Source organism: Siphateles boraxobius, unplaced genomic scaffold, assembly GCF_051911475.1.
Source record: "Siphateles boraxobius isolate OS27281-9 unplaced genomic scaffold, OSU_SipBor_1 26, whole genome shotgun sequence".
Lineage (NCBI taxonomy): Eukaryota > Metazoa > Chordata > Actinopteri > Cypriniformes > Leuciscidae > Siphateles > Siphateles boraxobius.
The window spans coordinates 15393976-15412059 of record NW_027508876.1 but is presented as its reverse complement, the minus strand read 5'-3'; the positions used below and the strand labels follow the sequence as shown (position 1 = coordinate 15412059).

Below are 18084 nucleotides of genomic sequence, written 5' to 3'. Positions count from 1 at the left end.
TTCTCTCTAGAGAGGGAACGACTACTGCATATCTTGCCGTGCATACAACAGCGCCGGTTTGCTTCAGTGATGAAAACCAGTTTGTATCAGCCTGTCGATAGGCTGATACAAAGGCCTATTCTGGCGGGACGTGACGAAATGGGAGCGAAGCGTCCCCATTGGGTATCACGTCACGCAGGGCCTCTCTCGATAGGCTGCTGCTGTTGCCGCAGGGCAGCCAATAGGCCGTCTTGCCTATGTCTGCATGCTGCCACACAGCATTTTACATTCATTCAAAATTAAGGATCATTTTTGGCTTCAATATCTCGTGGAAAAGAGGTTTTCCCCGTAGCGTAAGATATTACACAGTACTCGTTCCCTCTCTAGAGAGAACCGAGGTTACGTTAGTAACCGAGTACGTTTTAGTTCATTAGCTGAGACTGATTTTAATTAAACCCTTACAATTTTAATCTGCAAATATTTATGTGTCCCTCTCTCTCATTGCTACATGGTAAGTAGACACTGTAGTTCCCATCATTTTGAGGTAAATGTGTTAAAAATTTGAAAAAACGTGTGTAACTTTAAGGAACTTTTTGTAGAGTTTTAGTATGAGAGTTAAAATTAGAGGGTTTTCAATCCAAGATGGCGCCGCGGATGGCTGCCTCGGTGTGGAGCTCTCCAGCTATTGTGTTGTTTTTGTTCGTTTGTTCTGCGTTTAGTCATTCTTTTCCTATCAGTTTCACCAAAGACGAACTACTGGACATTAGGAAACACACACCAGAAACCTGTTCTACAGTTTTTGATTATTCGGACGTTTTGCTGGACATTCTCGTCGGAGGGGCAGCGGTGTTGTTCAAACGCGCGTTCAGACGCAAACGCGGGAAGCGAGCCGGCGCACTGGTTAAACTCCGCGAGCGCGGCCTGCGCACTGCACTCCCCAGTATTCATCTCGCGAATCTCCGATCCCTTCCTAACAAAACGGATGAACTTCTTCTGCTCACCCACACTAACAAGGATTTTTTAAACTCTGCTGCTTTGTGCTTCACTGAAACCTGGCTGAGTGAAGCCATACCGGACAACGCAATACATCTGCCGGGCTTCCAGCTGTTCCGAGCGGATTGCATCGCGGAGCTAACGGGGAAAACGAGAGGTGGTGGATTGTGTTTCTACATTAACGAAAGTTGGTGTTCAGATGTAACAACACTGAAGAAGATGTGCTCTCCTAATTTAGAGGCACATTTCATAAACTGTAAACCCTTCTACTCGCCTCGGGAATTTTCCTCTTTCATTCTCGTGAATGTTTACATCCCTCCAGACGCGTGCGTGAGCGCGGCGCTACAACAGCTGGCTGAACAAATATCTGAAACGGAACAAAGGTACCCAGACTCTCTTTTAATTATTCTTGGGGATTTTAACAAAGCAAATCTTTCCCGTGAACTACCAAAATACAGACAGCACGTTACATGTCCCACCAAAGACAGTAATATACTGGACCACTGTTACACCACAATAAGAAATGCGTATCACTCCGTCCCACGGGCAGCTTTGGGGCTCTCTGATCACTGTTTGGTTCATCTCATACCGACCTACAGGCAGAAACTGAAATCAGCTAAACCTGGAATAAGGACTGTAAAAAGATGGACTAATGAAGCAGAGCAGAATCTACAGGCCTGCTTTGATTGCACTGATTGGACTGTTTTTGAAGCTGCTACCAATGATCTGGATGAGCTCACAGATACTGTAACATCATATATAAGTTTCTGTGAGGATACATGCATTCCTACCATGACATTATTATCATTCACTAATGATAAACCATGGTTTACTGGGAAACTCAAACACCTTCTTCATGCCAAAGAGGATGCTTACAGAAGTGGGGATAAAATCTTGTATAACCAGGCCAGAAACAGATTGACAAAGGAGATCAGAGTTGCTAAAAGGAACTACTCTGATAAACTGAAAAACCAGTTTTCATCCAACGACCCATCATCAGTCTGGAATGGCCATCACCAACTACAAGTCACCATCCCCTCGATCTGTGGACAATCAACACCTGGCTGACGATTTAAATTCATTTTACTGCCGGTTTGAAAAGCCCTCATTCACACCACACACCCGGTCAGTTCTGCACTTCACACATTCACCATCACCTCCTGCACTCCAATTATCACTCCCCCCTCCTGCCATCCAACCTGAGCTTAAGGTCTGTGTGGAGGACGTGAGCCGAGTCTTCAAAAAACAGAAGACTAGGAAAGCCTCAGGCCCAGACGGCATCTCATCTGCTTGTTTAAAAGCCTGCGCTGACCAACTGGCCCCGGTCTTCACGCAGATCTTCAACAGATCATTGGAGCAGTGTGAAGTTCCCTGCTGCTTCAAACGCTCCACTATCATTCCTGTCCCCAAAAAACCCAAAATCACTGGACTTAATGACTACAGACCTGTCGCTCTCACGTCTGTGGTCATGAAGTCGTTTGAAAGACTGGTGCTGGCCCACCTGAAGGACATCACTGGACCCCTGCTGGATCCCTTTCAGTTTGCTTACAGAGCAAACAGGTCTGTGGATGATGCAGTCAACATGGGACTGCATTATATCCTGCAACATCTCGACAGACCAGGGACTTATGCAAGGATCCTCTTTGTGGACTTCAGTTCGGCCTTCAATACCATCATGCCTGGTCTTCTCACAGCCAAACTGACCCAGCTCTCCATACCATCCTCGATCTGTCAGTGGATCACCACCTTCCTGACGGACCGGCAGCAGCGAGTGAGACTGGGGAAACACACATCCAAGACACTCACAATCAGCACCGGAGTCCCCCAAGGGTGCGTTCTCTCCCCACTGCTCTTCTCCCTGTACACTAATGACTGCACTTCTAAAGACCCCACTGTCAAGCTCCTGAAATTTGCAGACGACACCACTGTCATCGGTCTCATCCAAAACGGTGACGAGTCTGCTTACAGACTGGAGGTTGAACAGCTGGCTGCCTGGTGCAGTTATAACAACCTTGAGCTGAACACGCTCAAAACAGTGGAGATGATCGTGGACTTCAGGAGGAACAGCCCAGCACTCCCCCCACTCACCATCATGAACAGCACTGTGGAAGCAGTGGAGTCATTCAGGTTCCTGGGCACTACCATCTCTCAGGACCTGAAGTGGGACAATCACATTGACTCCACTGTGAAAAAGGCCCAGCAGAGACTGTACTTCCTTCGCCAGCTGAGGAAGTTCAACCTGCCACAGGATCTGCTGATTCAGTTCTACTCAGCCGTCATTGAGTCTGTCTTGTGCGCTTCCATCACTGTCTGGTTTGGTTCAGCTACCAAATCAGACATCAGGAGACTACAACGGACAGTCCGGACTGCGGAGAGGATCATTGGTGCCCCCCTGCCAAACCTCCAGGACCTGTACTCTTCCAGAGTGAGGAAGAGAGCAGGTAAAATCATCACAGACTCCACTCACCCTGGACACCACCTGTTTGAACTGTTACCGTCAAGACGGAGACTCAGATCACTGGCCACAAGAACATCTCGGCACAGGAACAGTTTCTTCCCACAGGCCATTTCCCTCCTGAACAGTTAACACTCCTCCCAAGGCATATGCCTGTAAGTGCAATACTCCCACTGTTTAGTGCAATATCCTACAACTCAGGTGATACTTATATGTAGATTTATTTATTTATAATATTCAAAACACTGTAAATAGGTTCATAATCTGTAAATCTGAAAAATGTCTATTCTGACTAAACCCAACTGTGATAGTTTTATTCTCATATATTTATATTTTTATTTTTTATTCTTATAATTTGTAGTATTATGTTTCATGTTGTATTTGTATATGTCCACTGGAAGCCTCAATACCAAAACAAATTCCTTGTGTGTGCAAGCACACTTGGCAATAAAGCTCTTTCTGATTCTGATTCTGATTCTGATTCTGAAATTCTGTAATGTGATGTGACCGCTACCAACCCATTACTGTCACCGAAAATGTGCAGTCATGACCGAAACATGGGATGTTTTGCCAAAAATAAAAGTATTGAAGCATTGAATTATCAACTAAGATGTTATGATAGTGTTTGGTTCAATGCATATTCATACTAATGAATTCTTAACTTTGAAATTAGTATGATTAACTTCATGCCTTTTACAAGTAAAAATTGGATTCAAAATACAACAAATCTCATAAATTTACAATTGAAATAATATTGTTAAAATTGTATAATGCCATAATTCTTCATGGCATAGATTCATCAATGTGCTGGTAACATTCCTCAGAGATTCTGGTCCATATTGACATGATAGCATCACTGAAGGCAAGATACATGTTCAACAGCTCAATGCAAATGATCTAATCAGCCAATCATATGGCAGCAACTACATGCATTTAGGCATAGACATGGTCAAGACAATCTGCGGAAATTCAAACTGAGCATCAGAACGGGAAGAAGAAGGGTGAATTAAGTGACTTATGGTTGTTGGTGCCAGACAGGCTGGTCTGAGTATTTCAGAAACTGCGGATCTACTGGGATTTTCATGCATCTATAAGGAATCTATAAGGTTTACAAAGAAAAGAGAAAATATGCAGTGAGCGGCAGTTCTGTGGGTAAACATGCCTTGTTGATTCCAGATGTCAGAGGAGAATGGCCAGACTGGTTCGAGCTGATAGAAAGGCAACAGTAACACAAATAACCACTCTTTACAACCGAGGTCTGCAGAAGAGCATCTCTAAACTCACAACACGTTGAATCTTGAAGCGGAGATGAGCTACAGCAGCAGAACACACCGGGTGCTGCTCCTGTCAGCTAAGATCAGGAAACTGAGGCTACAATTCACACAGGCTCAACCAAATTGGACAATATAAGATTTGAAAAAAGTTGCCTTTCTGCAACTTTCTGATGAGTCTCGAATTCTGCTGCAACATTCAGATGCTAGGGTCAGAATTTGGGGTAAACAGCATGAAAGCATGGATCCATCCTGCCTTGTATCAACGGTTCAGGTTGGTGCTGGTAGTGTAATGGTGTAGGATATTTTCTTGGCACACTTTGAGCCCTTTAGTACCAAGTGAGCATCGTTTAAATGCCACTGCCTACCTACCTGAGTAATGTTGCTGATCATGTCTATCCCTTTATAACCACAGTGCGTCCATCTTCTGATGGCTACTTCCAGCAGGATAACATGCCATGTCACAAAGCTCAAATCATTTCAAACTGGTTTCTTGAACATGTTAATGAGTTCACTAGAATCAAATTGCCTCCAGAGGATCTTTGGGATGTGGTGGAATGGGAGATTTGCATCATGGATGTGCAGCCGACAAATCTGCAGCAACTGCGTGATGCTATCATGCCAATATGATCTGAAGAATTTTTCTAACACCTAGTTGAATCTATGTCACACAGAATTAAGGCATTTCTGAAAGCAAAAGTGGGTCCAACCCAGTACTAGCAAAGTGTACCTAATAAAGTGGCAATGGAGTGTATACTTGAAAACATATATAGTACTTTTTGCTGGTTGTGCAACAAACAGACCAAAATTAAATTCATCATTCAATAAAAACCTTCACCTTCAATGGGTTGTTAAGATTGTTGTGTTTTTCAGTGAATAGTGACTTAAAAATTTATTTAATCATGTTCCACATATAAAGCAACTTTACAGCTTTAGAAGACTTGAAATAAAGTCGTATAGACTACTTTTATAGTACTTTTATGGTGGGGATTTTTTTGTAATTTGGAGCTTGAAATCCCAAGTTCTGATTCACAATCATTATAGTGAAATTGGGATATCCTACTGTCCAGGAGATTTTTCAAATATTCACTTTTGTGTTCTACAAAAAAGAAGCTTGAAATGACATGAGGGTGGGTAAATATTGACAGAAACTCTGTGTGAACTCTTTCTTTATAACATGAAAAGATGACAAGCTTCAGTCTAGTAGTCTGCACTCAGCTAAGAAGTTGGCAAAAATCAAAGATAAAGGGCTCTTTTCAGATTCAACATGACTTTTCAGTCTGATGATTGGCTAAATGGCAGCTCTCAAATGACCTTGGATGAAAGACTTCTGACTATCATCAGCAGGAGAACAAAGCTTTTCCTCACTTTTTCCCTTTTGCTCTTTCAAGATTATTTAACTTCTAGACAAGTATAAAGTAAGAAATAAAGTAAGAAAGCAGTATGAAATGCATAAATAACTGCTCAGAGTGTTGTGATACAAAATGCATCCAGGGCATGAGAAAATGAGTGAACACACTCAACATTGAAGAGCCTACACAATCACACATCCACGACAGCTAATAGTAATGCTTACTCCTGTTCAAAACAAAAGTGTGTTTTGTAATTAAAAACAGCAGGGATCGATGATGTAAAATGTTGGAGTGAAGACTGAGAGGAGATTTATCTGCGAGAGAAATGGCACAATAGTGCAGCATTATTCACTCTGAATAATATTTGCTGCTTCTGCTGCTGTGGGGGGCAATTCATCAGCCCTAATAAGAGCCTCCAATTTGTCTTCCGCTCTTTGTTTGAATCAATTTGATGAAAGCTGGATAAACACTATTAGCATGAACATGAAAACAGCATTGGTATATGGCATAGTAACATGTAAAGTAGCTGTGTGCACACAAGAGACACTAAACAAAATTATGCAAACCTGCTGTCAGATAATAAGCATCCATACAGTACATCAGTAGTCACTTAAGAATTGGTTTAGTTAGCAGCACGTAGTTGAAATAAAATATTTGCAAACGTGTGGGTTTGAATATTTGGGTATAGTTCCATAGTGAAATGACCCAAACCTTATTTTTTGCCTATGTGGACAATATACTTACCTAAAGGTAAATATGGCGTTTTTTTATGTTGAAATTGGACACTTGCAATGGGGTCTAAATTAAAAAAGGAAATAAATAAAATGTAAGTATTTTGAATATGTTTAATTACAAAATATTTAAGATTCTGCATTATATCTATTTCACTAATCAAATAAGTAAATGTGTGACACTGATGTGACATTTACAGCAGTTTTACGTATTTTTAAATTATTTCTAATTGTTTAAAGTACCCCTATTATGCTATTTTAAAGGTTACTCATTTGTTTTGGAGGTTATAGGTTTACATGTATCCGAGGTCAAAAAACACTTTAAAACGGTATGATAAAGAATTCTAAACCCCTTCTTTCTGAGAGCCTATACTTTGCTCTGATTGGTCAGACGGCCCAGTCTGTTGCAGTATCGGAAAATAAATGTTCATAACTATATTTGAATTTGAACTACAGAGGCTTTCTCAGCACATGATACACAGTGATATGAACAGTAATAATGACATCGATTTTATCATATCAATTCAAGGCTGAGTCCTCATCCTTTGGAAGTGCATGCAAAGTGGTTTTGCTTTTGCAGAAGACCGCATCTTTTTGACATGTAGACAACACAAACCAAACTCTTCCAGGCTTCATCTACACAACTACAGTGTTTGAGGATGGGTCAAAGTAGACTTTTTTTTGCGTGCAGCCAATGAAAACCATAGGCTGGCATTATGCAGATTTGTTACAAACTGTAGGGTCGTGCAGGAAGTAAGACTGGAATTACTGGCGATTCGCTTTGGACAGTTCAGAATCGATTATTTCTTTTGGAACACAATAACTCTTTGATGAAAGGTAATATCTGAAAAAGAATAATGGGGCACTATAAATGACATAAAATAAAAAAATTTAAATGGAAAAATTCTCCTACACTGAATATTTAGATTTGGTCAAGAATTTTCACTCATAATTTGCTGGTAAATTTACTCCCATAATCGTTAACTTTAAAAATATTTAAAATGTAGGCCTATATCAAATTGCAAATTGTCAGCTGTTTGACATGACACATGGAGTGAGACCATGTATACCTATTAGATGGGCTTTAAAGCTAGACACTTTCATTGTCCAGAACATCGTGTTAGGCTGATCTCTGTTAAACATTAATCTCTGGCATTACTAAACTGTCTGTATGTTTAGAGACAGATGACACAAAACAGTTGTCAAATATGGGTCAAGTACTGGATTGCAACAACAACTTAAATAAGATTACAGTTCTGCTGAAAGTGTTGAGAGGAAGGCCGCTTTAAGTCGACCGCTCCAGGGTAAGCCTGGTTGGTTCTCTGTGGATTCACAATGCATTATAAGGCTGTTTGTAATTGTCATAAACAGTAGCTGTCAGGGCCAACAAAGACAAAATATCCAAGGTTAAAGGGCATTTTCCTAAGGACAGAGTTTGCATGGACAAGGAATACCATTCACTGTCTACTGGGCAGAGAGAAATTAAACTGATACAAATCATAGAAATAGGTGATATAAAAATCACATTCCCTACATATGGCCTTTTGTGGAGCATTGTAGGTACAAATCGTCTCGGTTACTAATGTAATCCTCGTTCCCTGAAGGAGGGAACGGGAGACGTAACGTCGACGTGACGACGTAATTGGGATCGCCTTGAGAGACCAATCTACCTCGAGAGCATTAAAACGAGCCAATGCACATTGGCATGCGATAATTGCATCAGCTGCTCTGCTTGCAGTGCGAACATATTGTTTTACGCTGAGGAGCCGAGACGTGTTCGGCCATACAGCGATGGTCAGCAACTGTGGTGACGGGACGTTACGTCTCCCGTTCCCTCCTTCAGGCAACAAGGGTTGCATTAGTAACCGAGACGTTCCCTTTCAGGGAACTGCTGTTCCATTATAACCCACACAGTGGAACTCTTTGGATAACACTGGGAAAGTGTGCCTTTCCAGGGGAGAAGGACGCTGCGGAAGCCACATCCTGCCCGAAGGTAGGTAACATGTGGGGAATACACATATGGACTGGCCGGGGGGGCGGGCAGTGCAACATATGGAATGTCACTGGGGTGGCTACAGCCTGAGAAGGGGGGGGGGGGGGGGGCTACACCAGACACTGACGGCAGAGCAGACTCTGCCAAGGGAAAGACACGGGCTCACCACTGGGAGCTGATTGTGGAAGAATCCGCATATGGGATGGCCGCAGGGATCACCACATATGGAACCCAGCCTAGCACAAGTTACACAAGCATACGAGCACTAGGCCTGGCGTCGGACACTCCTCATTGCCCGACTGCCGAAGGGGTGCGGAGGAACTCTACAGGGTTCGCCTGAGTGGGGAACTCGACTGGAGCAGAGAAGCGCACGTATCTGCTCCATGTGGAGGGGAGTGGCTCAGCAAGCCGACACTAGAGCGGGAACTTTGGTGTTAACGGCTGGTTGAAGCGAGCACACAGGAAGAAACCGGCTCAACACGTAGGCTATAAAACCTAGCGAACGTGTTAGGTGTCGCCCAGGCTGCAGCTCTACAGATATCTGTCAGCGAGGCGCTGTGTGCCAGTGCCCAAGCAGAAGCAACACCCCTAGTGGAGTGGGCTCTCAACCCGGCCGGGCGGGCAAGGCACGCCTTTGGCTTCGTAAGCCAAGGCGATGGCATCCACTATCCAGTGGGCCATCCTCTGCTTGGAGACAGCCTTTCCCTTCTGCTGGCCTCCGTAATAGACGAAGAGCTGATCTGAGGTCCTGAGGCTTGAACGGGACAGAGAAAAGCCAGGGCTAGGTCTGCCTCCTCCGAAGGCAGTGCTTGCAGGTTCACCACCTGGTCCCGGAAGGGAGTGGTGGGAACCTTGGGCACGTATCCGGGCTTGGGGCTCAGGATCAAGTGAGAGTTAGCCGGGCCGAATTCTAGGCACGATTCGTCGACCGAATGCAACCAGGAGTACTGTCTTACAGGACAGGATTTTTAACTCTGCTGACTGCAAAAGGCTCGAAGGGTCGTCTCTAAAGTGCCGAAAGGACCAGAGACAAATCCCAAGAGGGTATAGAGAGCGGGCGAGGAGGATTTAGTCTCCTCGCCCCCGTCAGGAACCTGACGATCAGGTCGTGCTTTCCCTGCAACTTGGGGGGCCATGGAGGGGCTGTCGCGAGGAGCACTAGTTCCAGGAATAAGGTCCGGTTGGGCTAATATTGCGCAACTAACAAGACCTGCTCCTCGTCCTCCCTGACCTTGCACAACGTCTGTGCAAGAAGGCTCACTGGGGGAAACGCATACTTGCGTAGGCCCGGGGGCCAGCTGTGTGCCAGAGCATCCGTACCGAGGGTCCCCTCGGTCAGGGAATTAACTAACTGGGAGTGAGACATGTGCGGGGCAGCAATAGATCTAGCGCCTGAAGCGCCTGAAAAACAGCTGGACCACCTGGGGATGGAGTCGCCATACTCCCGATAGCACCAGGAGCGCTGTCAGCCGGCAGCTCGACGGCACACGGCACGCTGAACATTTAAACCTTAATAAGAAAGGCAAGACGAACTACATGCCGATGTGGTCATGCTCTCAGAGAGAACATAAACCACCCACGAGCACAGTTTCAGCACACTTAAGCCCAGGCATGTGAAACAGTGATCGTGGCCGTTAGATGAAGACAGCAAACGACTGAATCCAGAAACACACGGTTTGAATGACATCTTGAAAAAGATGCAGTATCAAACCGTGTATGCTCTTTCAGGAAGAACTGCTCTCTCTGGTGCTGAAGCACCCAGGGATGACGCGGCAACACAACAGGACGATAGTACAAGCCTGATGTGAGCCCTCACAATCTCATTGAAGGTGCAACATTCTGAGCTCTGAAAACAGCTGTTTTGCCGGCTCTCTGTGAGATCGTGGCCAGCGCTGTCTGCGCTGTAACACCAACATCAGCTTTGAAGAGGCGTTCTCCTGAAGAGCAGACTCATTTTCTTCTTTTGAAATTTAACACTGTCAGAAGATGTAGACTGTAGAGCAGGAACAGTAGAACCGCTCAACTCCGAAGCGAAAGACAATATGCGATGCACCTGCTGCTCGTTATTGCTCGCGCTGCAAGCAGAGCATCTGATGCAATTATCGCATGCCAATGTTTTAATACTCTCGAAGTAGATTGGTCTCTCAAGGCGATCCCAATTACGTCGTCACGTCGAACGTGAGCGACTGAAAGGGAACCAATGTTGTTTTTGGGAGAAATCTGTATACTTCAACTTCATCTGTATACTTCATCTGTTGCATTCAACCATTTTACCCTGTTATTTCAAAAAAAAAAAAAAAAGAAAGTGTGGTCCGAGCTCACACCTACTAAGTGACAGCTTAATTTAGATTATTAAAATAAATAGAAAATAACACCTAATATTGACCTCCTGTGGTTGTACGATCAACATTGTCTAGAGGTTAAGCATGTCCTTACTGAAAGAGGGAGAACAAAATTGTCGGGCCCTATTTCGTACCCTATTCGTGGAAAGTGTTGAAAAAGTGACTTAATTTTTACCTTTTTACCTCATTTAGTTTTTTTAATTTGCATTACATTTCTAGGTCTCAGAAGATTGAAAAAGAGAGGAGAGGGAAAACAAGATGAACAGAGAGAGAGAGAGAGATCAGAGGGAAACCCTAAGCTGATCCTGCTGTTCAAAACATGATACTCGCACTAAAAAAAAGACTGTGCCAGCACTGATGAGACAAGCTTCCCTTTAAAGCAGTCTTCAAAAGAGCAGCTTCCCGTTTCATCAACATATTTTATCCAATGATCAGATTCCACTCAAATAGATACAAATGGCTGATAAAGACCAGTAATAGAGGTTTTTGAATATGAGTAAAAGCAATTTAAACCTTACTTTTCTGCTATTTTCTATCAGATGGTTATCATCAACATTTATACTAATATTTATTCAATAGATAAAGGTTTTTACACAGATGTGTGCCATATAGGAAAATGCCAAAGGTGCGGAAGACCAAAGGACATTGTGTCAATGTGAGAAGGTCAGTTAATGTCAGGTATTATTTATATTTTACATGGATAACAAAGCAACTTTACTAACACGGTTTTACACTTTTTTAAAAAATTCATTCTGTTTAATTAATGGCAAATGCAGCCATAAAGATGTACCGCACATAATGGAAAAATAATGAGATTATATATTTTTCACAGTACTATTACATGCTAATTCTATGCTCTGCAAGCAAGAACAATGCAGTAGATGTAGCAATACTGAGGAGTTTCTTTTATTTTAGTTTCAATGAGATGTGACCACTACTGTATATTTGAATCTGAAATGCAGCTGGTAAGTATATGTGACCAAAAAAAATCTAAACGCAATATGAAGCTGCACTTCAAAAAATGCATTTAGAGTAAGCCCACACTATGGAAGCAATATCTGTGGAAATACACTTTATCTCATATCCCATGTCTAGGGGCAAAAACAAACCATCTTGGTCAAACATCCCTGAGACATCAAATATAACTAAATATTGAATAGAAGTATTTATGTTTTATTGCTAAAATAGACATGTCTCATACTTAAGACAAAAACAATGTTCATTATTTGTTAATTTATTTACAGTATAAAAATACATTACATTAATTACATAGAAAATATACAATATAGTAGGAGAATAAAAACTGTTACCACATACTTTACCCCTTATTTTTAAGTAAAATAAATAAATAATAAATGCAGAAATTATACATTTCTTCATTTATTCTTTAGAATAAACAAAACCAAAAATTATTCAGACACCAGATATAATTAGATTTTTTTTTTTACTAGTGGGTGCAGGACACTATAGTTAATTTATGTAAGTGAGAATAGCAAAATAAAATAAACACAAAAAGTGACATATTATACACAAAAAATCTTCATACAGTCTACCAGTCAAATTTATACAAATTTGTGACCAAAAATTATTCAGACACTTTGACCTCACCATGTTTTGCTTAAGTATTTTTTCTTTAATTGCTAATGCAACCTTTTAACAGCACAGACTGAACCAAATTAAGCAGTGCAAGGTAATTGTTTGACCTAAATTGATATCATCTAATTGTGTACTTAAATTTAACAGCTGACAGCTATTCAACCTAATTCATTTGTGAGACAGTCTAACAGAAGGATGGCCAAAACCAGTGAAATATCAACTGATTTGATAACTCTGAGTTCTTCTCATTTGTATAATTTTTTTTTAAATTATAGCGAAGAAACTGTGATAATGTGAGAAATGTTGAAGGTGACTGGATAACTTTTGGTTTGACTGTATGTATGTGTATGTATATATTATATTATACATACACACACACACACACACACACGTTAAAATTATATACGTGTATATAAATGTGTGTATACTTTATAATTTTGAGTATATCATTTATATACTCATATATACACTATTGTCTAAATACTTATATATATATATATATATATTGTGCATAATGTACTCCACTGCACTGCCTTGTATATTAGAATGTATATTGTATTGCATTGTATACTGCATTGATACAGATAGCAACAATCACAAAACATAAAAAAAATCATAAATGTTAGCCAATAAACTTCAATAGATAGGCTACTATATATTGAGCTGTAAAATATCTCATCAAACCCCTTACGCTGCTATAAAACTATAATCAGCATAGTTTTCATCATACCAAACGACATAAGAAAGTTAAATCTTTCTTGGTTAGATGACTTCACCTGCTGTATCACACAGACCTGATGACCTACAGTATCACTCTATTCACAGCTGCAGAATCAGGAGGACAATAAACAGATGATGCTGCATCTGTAGACTTGACTAATGTCTTCTCATAGGCAAAGAAACTACTGAAGACAGCAGATTCCTGATTAACTCTTTAAAATGTAATAAACGTAATCTATTTAACAGACAATGCAATTATAACTTTAAAAATAAACAATTTTTAAGTAAATAAATAATCATGCTTAAAGCAAATATTGTGTTTATGATAAAAACAAGTTGACAAGTTTTGTTAAAACATCCGATAATTGCTCAAAGCACAATACATAAATAAATGAATGAGTAGCCTATTGTATACTAATTGTTTACTTGTTCAGATGGATAACATCAGAGCAGGATTTAAACTATAGGCTATACACTGAATGGTAAATATATATGCGGAAAAGGAAACAACTGGACATTAAGAATAAAACATAAAGTAGATTTGGTCGTGTACATTGATAGCATGTTCTTGAACGCGCTCTTTAAAGCCCTTTTTTAATAAAGATGCCCCAAAATTACTGACCACACTGTAACGTCCATCAGATATTGACTATAGGCTACTCACCCCCAATTTCTTACTCCGAATCCTCACGTAGCCCTGCTTCACTATATCGTTGAAGTTTGAAGCCATCCTAACAGCCTTTCTGTCCTCGTCCTCCGTCTCGGCTGCGAGTCCCCTCAGAAGTCACCTAGACATTCAGTCCTCAAACAACCTGCCTCGGTTCCTCAGTGCCTCAGTGCCGCTGCTGCTGCTGCTGCTGCTACTCGGGCAACCGAACCGGCTCGAACGGCTCATTCCACACGAGAATAGGGAGACAGCGCGCTGCGCGCGTCAGATGATTTAATTCAGTAAAGAAGAGTGCAGCTTCCTGGAATGCACCATGAGAGGGCTGTCAGAGGGGTGGATGCAGTGAACTTGCGTAAAATGGAACCATTTATTTATTTACTTATTTACTTATAGCCTGTAGACTGAGTAGCCTACAGTTGAGACATTTTTTTGCGTTTTGATTTTTCACACAAAAATAGATACTGAAAAGAAGTGAATTTCTACATGACATGCCACATGACATTTCATTAGCTTGTAGACTAAGATATTATCAATCAAAAATACCCATAAGTAGTTTATATTTTCCACAATTAGCTCATAAAAATATGGTGCTTTTTGTCTTAACTTTACCATGGTACAGTTGAGACACCCATTTTTAATGATGTAAAGGTAACTAAATGTTCATTGCAAATATAATAAATAAAGACAAATAAAGAAAAAAACAATTGGGCAACATGTTTATTTATTCATCCATTTAAATTCATTCATTTTATTTAAATAAGCACTGGTTAAATTTTATATAAAACAGGAACAATATATTTAATATATTTATTAATAATACACAGTTTAAATATCACAAATATTCAAATTGTATTTTCATTTGCGTCCTATGCTGGCTAATTACGACGTTAAACCTGTTATCATAACACTGAACAACTAAACAGTGTGTTTCTTAATAGAAATCTATCGCGGGTACAGAACCATACCCCGCTCATTTCTCTAGATTTTGCAATGATCTTGCATGACACATTACCATGAAATATGCCAGTTTTTAGGGCACAGAATAACGTTGTGACGACACCAGTTACGTTTAACAGTCACATAAGGATAATAAGCTATTCATTGTGAGGTGTGCATGATGAAGTGAACGACTTATCTTAGAAAAAAAACTTTTGCCGATATCTTCGGATCGGAGATGCGTCCGTTGTTCAAATTTCCCACGATCAAAGAGGACACTAATACGCATGTGCACAGCAAAAATCACAAGTTGTGCTTGCTGCGCACGCAAGTTATTTAAGGTGTCTCAACTGTACCTATGTCTCAACTGTACCCAGTCTACCCTACTCAGTAGTATTAGGAATTTTTGGAATTATGTCAAATTTCAGGTTCACACACAGGCACAGGAAATGTTCTCTACTGTGGATATCAGAATTTAACAGCTGTAACCTATATTATAATAAAGGCATATAGGCTAAGAAAAAAAAAGTTATTTCACTGTCACACAGGCACAAGAAATTTCATTTTGATGTGGATATCAAAAAATAACACCTATATATTATAAAAAGTAATTTAGGCCTACTAAAGAAAAAACAAAATCATAAAATTTGGCCACAATTTATTGATCATGATGATTATTATCAAGAACAGTCCTCTTTCTAAAACGCTTCATGGGCTTCTAGTCTTAATTAGTCTAGTTTTAATTCTTAATCCTTGTGATTTTATTTTATTTTTATGTAATAAGGTGATGTGTTTAAGCTCCACAAAATGCATTCATTCATTCCTTCATTCCTTCATTCCTTCATTCATTCATTCATTCATTCATTCATTCATTCATTCATTCATTCATTCATTCAGGGAGGGGGAATTCTGCATTGAAACTAATAACATAGTGCATAAATTCTTAATTGTCCTAAAACAGGCCTTATTTTCTGTAAGCAAAATATGAAAATATATATATTTTTTTTTAATGTTAGTGTGAAATATGAAATATGAGTTTTCTAGGTTGCATGTTATTATAAGCATGCCTCAAACATTGCACATTAAGTAATAAAAAATGCTGCTATTTATTTACATCCACTATGTGATATCTTTAAACATTTTGAGAATTAATGTTCATTCATTAGCAAAATACAGTTTTACTTTCATATGAGAATTATCCTACTATAAAAGGGTGGTGATAACTAGTGGATGGGAGATTTGTTTTGTCGATTGGATCTTTGGGATTAAAAGATCAAAGCAGATCAAAAGCAAATTAGAAAAAAAAGTACAGAAATGGATGGGATGTTATATTCATATATTAGAGCGTGCTGAAGCTCCACTGACACAAATGCTGAAAATGCTTGAAAAAGCCTCCTCCTTTAATCCTACTTTATAGAGACGCCCTGCCTGTGGAAAAAATGGCAAAACCAATTTGATACAGTTGATGACACAGTTACACGTGTGAGAGGGTTTTCTGCATCTCTCATGACAATGAAAGATGGTACGTGAATAAAAATCTCTCACATTACTGAAGTCAAATGGTAAAATAGATCAGGCATACAATCCACATGGGTGATCACATAATTTCATCTTTTCAGTAAAGATGAAATATATATATATATTGTGAAAACAAAATAGTAGAAAGAAGAACGATAGTTATTTTGAGAGCTATCATTTTTCATTTGTTTAATTTGTTTTGAGGCACAACAGTATACCACCATTTCTTCTCTTGCCATGAAAATTACATTAAATTCATTCAATCATTTCATTAAAATGAAAGACATAAACATAGCTAGAGAATATGTTGCAAATATGTTACTCAATGGCACCGAAGTTTATATGAGACAATAAGTGAAACAAAAGTTGTCCAATGACATGACCCTCATTTTTTGATCTATTATTGAATTATAAAACATTATTTTTTAATTAAATCATTAAGCATTCATAAAACATTAAACATTTCATGCATATAAAATGACTTGAAAACACCTCTCGAAGAACATGCTTAACCTTCCTGAATTGAAGTCATTTTTTGAGGTGGCATAATATATTACCTTAAAAAAATATAAAAATGTTATTGAGAATGATGATTAAGACGTGTGCACTGACATGGATCCAACATGTATGGAAAGTATGTTAGTACTTTCTACTCGATTGTTACAGCATCTGGCTTTTTTTTCCTTTTTCTTTTTTCTTGGAGGTAGTCAAATTCAGAACTGCCTTAATTCTTAATGGAATAGATCCAACAAGGTGCTGGAAACATTCCTCAGAGATTTTGGTCCATATTGATATGATAGCATCACGCAGTTGCTGCCGATTTGTCGGCTGCACATCCATGACGACTCTGGAGGCCATTTGAGTATAGTTAACTCATCGTCATGAAACCATTTCGAGATGATTTGAGCTTTGTGACATGGCATGTTATCCTGCTAGAAGTAGCCATCAGACGATGGACGCACTGTGGTTACAAAGGGATAGACATGATCAGCAACATTACTCAGGTAGGCAGTGGCATCTAAACGATGCTCACTTGGTACTAAAGGGCTCAAAGTGTGCCAAGAAAATATCCTACACCATTACACTACCAGCACCAACCTGAACCGTTGATATAAGGCAGGATGGATCCATGCTTTCATGCTCTTTATTCCAAATTATAACCATACCATCTGAATGTTGCAGCAGAAATCAACACTCATCAGACCAGGCAACGTTTTTTAAATCTTCCATTCTCCATTTTTGTTGAGCCTGTGTGAATTGTAGGCTCAGTTTCCTGATCTTAGCTGACAGGAGCAGCACCCGGTGTGTTCTGCTGCTGTAGCTCATCTCCGCTTCAAGATTCAACGTGTTGTGAGTTCAGAGATGCTCTTCTGCAGACCTCGGTTGTAATGAGTGGTTATTCGAATTCTAGCTCGAACCAGTCTCGCCATTCTCCTCTGACATCTGGTATCAACAAGGCATTTTCACCCACAGAACTGCCGCTCACTCGATATTCTTTGTAAATCCTAGAAAAGGTTGTGCATGAAAATCC

The 18084-nt window shown here is 40.1% G+C and overlaps 1 protein-coding gene across 2 annotated transcripts in view; it reads right to left on the bottom strand.

Moving 5' to 3' along the window:
- The window catches only part of dok6 (docking protein 6), a 107079-nt gene extending 92685 nt beyond the window's left edge, over positions 1-14394 (bottom strand). The window contains exon 1 of one of the 2 annotated variants that reach the window (XM_077244488.1): positions 14097-14394. In XM_077244488.1, the coding sequence (XP_077100603.1) occupies positions 14097-14162 (66 nt within the window). In that variant the 5' untranslated portion in view covers positions 14163-14394. The remainder of the gene's footprint in view (positions 1-14096) is intronic. The other variant, XM_077244489.1, reaches the window with a different exon arrangement.
- Positions 14395-18084: the final 3690 nt, after the last annotated feature.